This window comes from Gregarina niphandrodes, assembly GCF_000223845.1.
Source record: "Gregarina niphandrodes unplaced genomic scaffold scaffold00004, whole genome shotgun sequence".
Taxonomy (NCBI): Eukaryota; Apicomplexa; class Conoidasida; order Eugregarinorida; family Gregarinidae; genus Gregarina; species Gregarina niphandrodes.
Genome location: NW_011645775.1, coordinates 75,150 through 76,752, shown reverse-complemented (window position 1 = coordinate 76,752; position 1,603 = coordinate 75,150). Strand labels below are relative to the sequence as shown.

The window sequence follows — 1,603 nt, the reverse complement described above, 5'->3', positions numbered from 1 at the left end:
GTCTGCAACNAAGTGGTCTGCAACCAAGTGGTCAGCAACCAGATGGTTTACGACCCAATGGTCTGCAACCAAGTGGTCTGCGACCAAGTGGCCTGCAACCGAGTGGTCTGCAACCGAGTGGTCTGCAACCGAGTGGTCTGCAGCCGAGTGGTGTTCAGTCACAGCCTGTGCAGACGGACGGTTCGAGTGGACTCTACAGACCGGATAATGGTCAGCATGGCGGTCCGATGCGCTCGTCGCAGTTGAATTTGATGCAGCGGAAGGTAATGATGCAGCATGCGCAGGCCGCTGAGGAGTCCCAAAAAAGCCCAAAGGGGCGAATATATGACATGCGTGGATTCCCAGTGGCCGAGGGATCGTTAATAGACGCGCGGCGTCTCGCGCAGGCGGGGTCGGGGGTAGCGTTTCTGTCTCACACGCGCGGCCTATCCGCGAACTATATGAAGACGGAGGCGACTGCACTGGACGTCCGACCTGGGTCGTCGCCTTTAGAACCCGTGCGGGGACTCTCCAGGACGGAACCCGGCCCCTTCCCGAGCATGTCGCAGCCAATTTCAATTTCAGACAACCACGCTCAAAACATGGGACCGCTCCAGCCAATTACGAACATTCAGCGGGTTACACACTACGACCCGCCTAATTCCCGGCCGTCGGTGTCTCGACCGTCCGCTGCGGACGCCGACCGAAGAGACATGGACTTCCGCTACCTAGGCACTTTGCAAGCGCCCAACTTGCAGAACGTGTCCAACATGGTGCGAAGCCAGGCGCGAGACATGTCCAAGGAGAACCAGACAACTGGTCCTCGGACTATGAACCACATGGAGCGCAGTCTTGGCGAGCGAACTGTTACTAATCTAGGGGGTCTCCCGAATCATCTTGAAGCCGGTGCGCCGGGCTCCAGGATGCCTCTTGGGGTCATATCTCTTGGGGGAATGCCTCATGGGGTGGGGGTACATTACTTCCCGGAGAAGCTTCTGGAGGTTCCGAAGGAAACCTCTGGTCCCGTGGGAGTGTCATCCGGAGGCGATTCGCCAGAGCTCCTGTCGCGCAGAGACGGTTTTCCAACGGAGAAGCCAGTTGCGGAGTCGTCGTCTCAACAGCGTCGGATTTTGCGAACCAAATTGCGGCAAAGTGATTTTGCGAGAAAGTGATTTTTGAATGCTGTTTCGTCATGGCGGTTGGGCTTTCTTCGACTGGCAGCAGTCGAAACCGGAAAGGGATACATCCAAGTAAGGGCAATGTGGCACACCTTGAACGCTTGGGTTCGTTTGTGCTCGAATTTGTTCGTCGTGGGATTTGTTCGCTCGTGTGTGTGTACCACGAATTCGTTCGTGGCTCAAGTGGAAGGGGGGGTTGGATGTGTCGCGGGTGGTGCTAGCTTTTGCAGGTGGGACGAGCGTTTGGAGTTGGCAGCTGGAGAAAGTGTGCCGGAGCAGTTGTGGCCAGGTAATCTGTTGGTGATTCTGCATGAGGCGACCGGGACGTATTACCGGGTAACGGTACCAGAGTTGTTGGCAGGTTCTTTGCTCAAGAACTGCCGCGGCGACTGCAGGTCTTGTGGTCCTCTACACAATACGTGTGCATGCCACCGGCAGGGTACGCC

General features: G+C 57.0%; 1 protein-coding gene across 1 annotated transcript; it reads left to right on the top strand.

Annotated features, from left to right (window-relative positions):
* Window positions 1–492: 492 nt before the first annotated feature.
* Window positions 493–589, top strand: GNI_027510 (hypothetical protein; the record flags this gene model as incomplete). Its single annotated transcript, XM_011130781.1, has 1 exon — window positions 493–589. A coding segment is annotated over one exon (97 nt), but the record flags the coding sequence as incomplete, so codon positions are not given.
* Window positions 590–1,603: the final 1,014 nt, after the last annotated feature.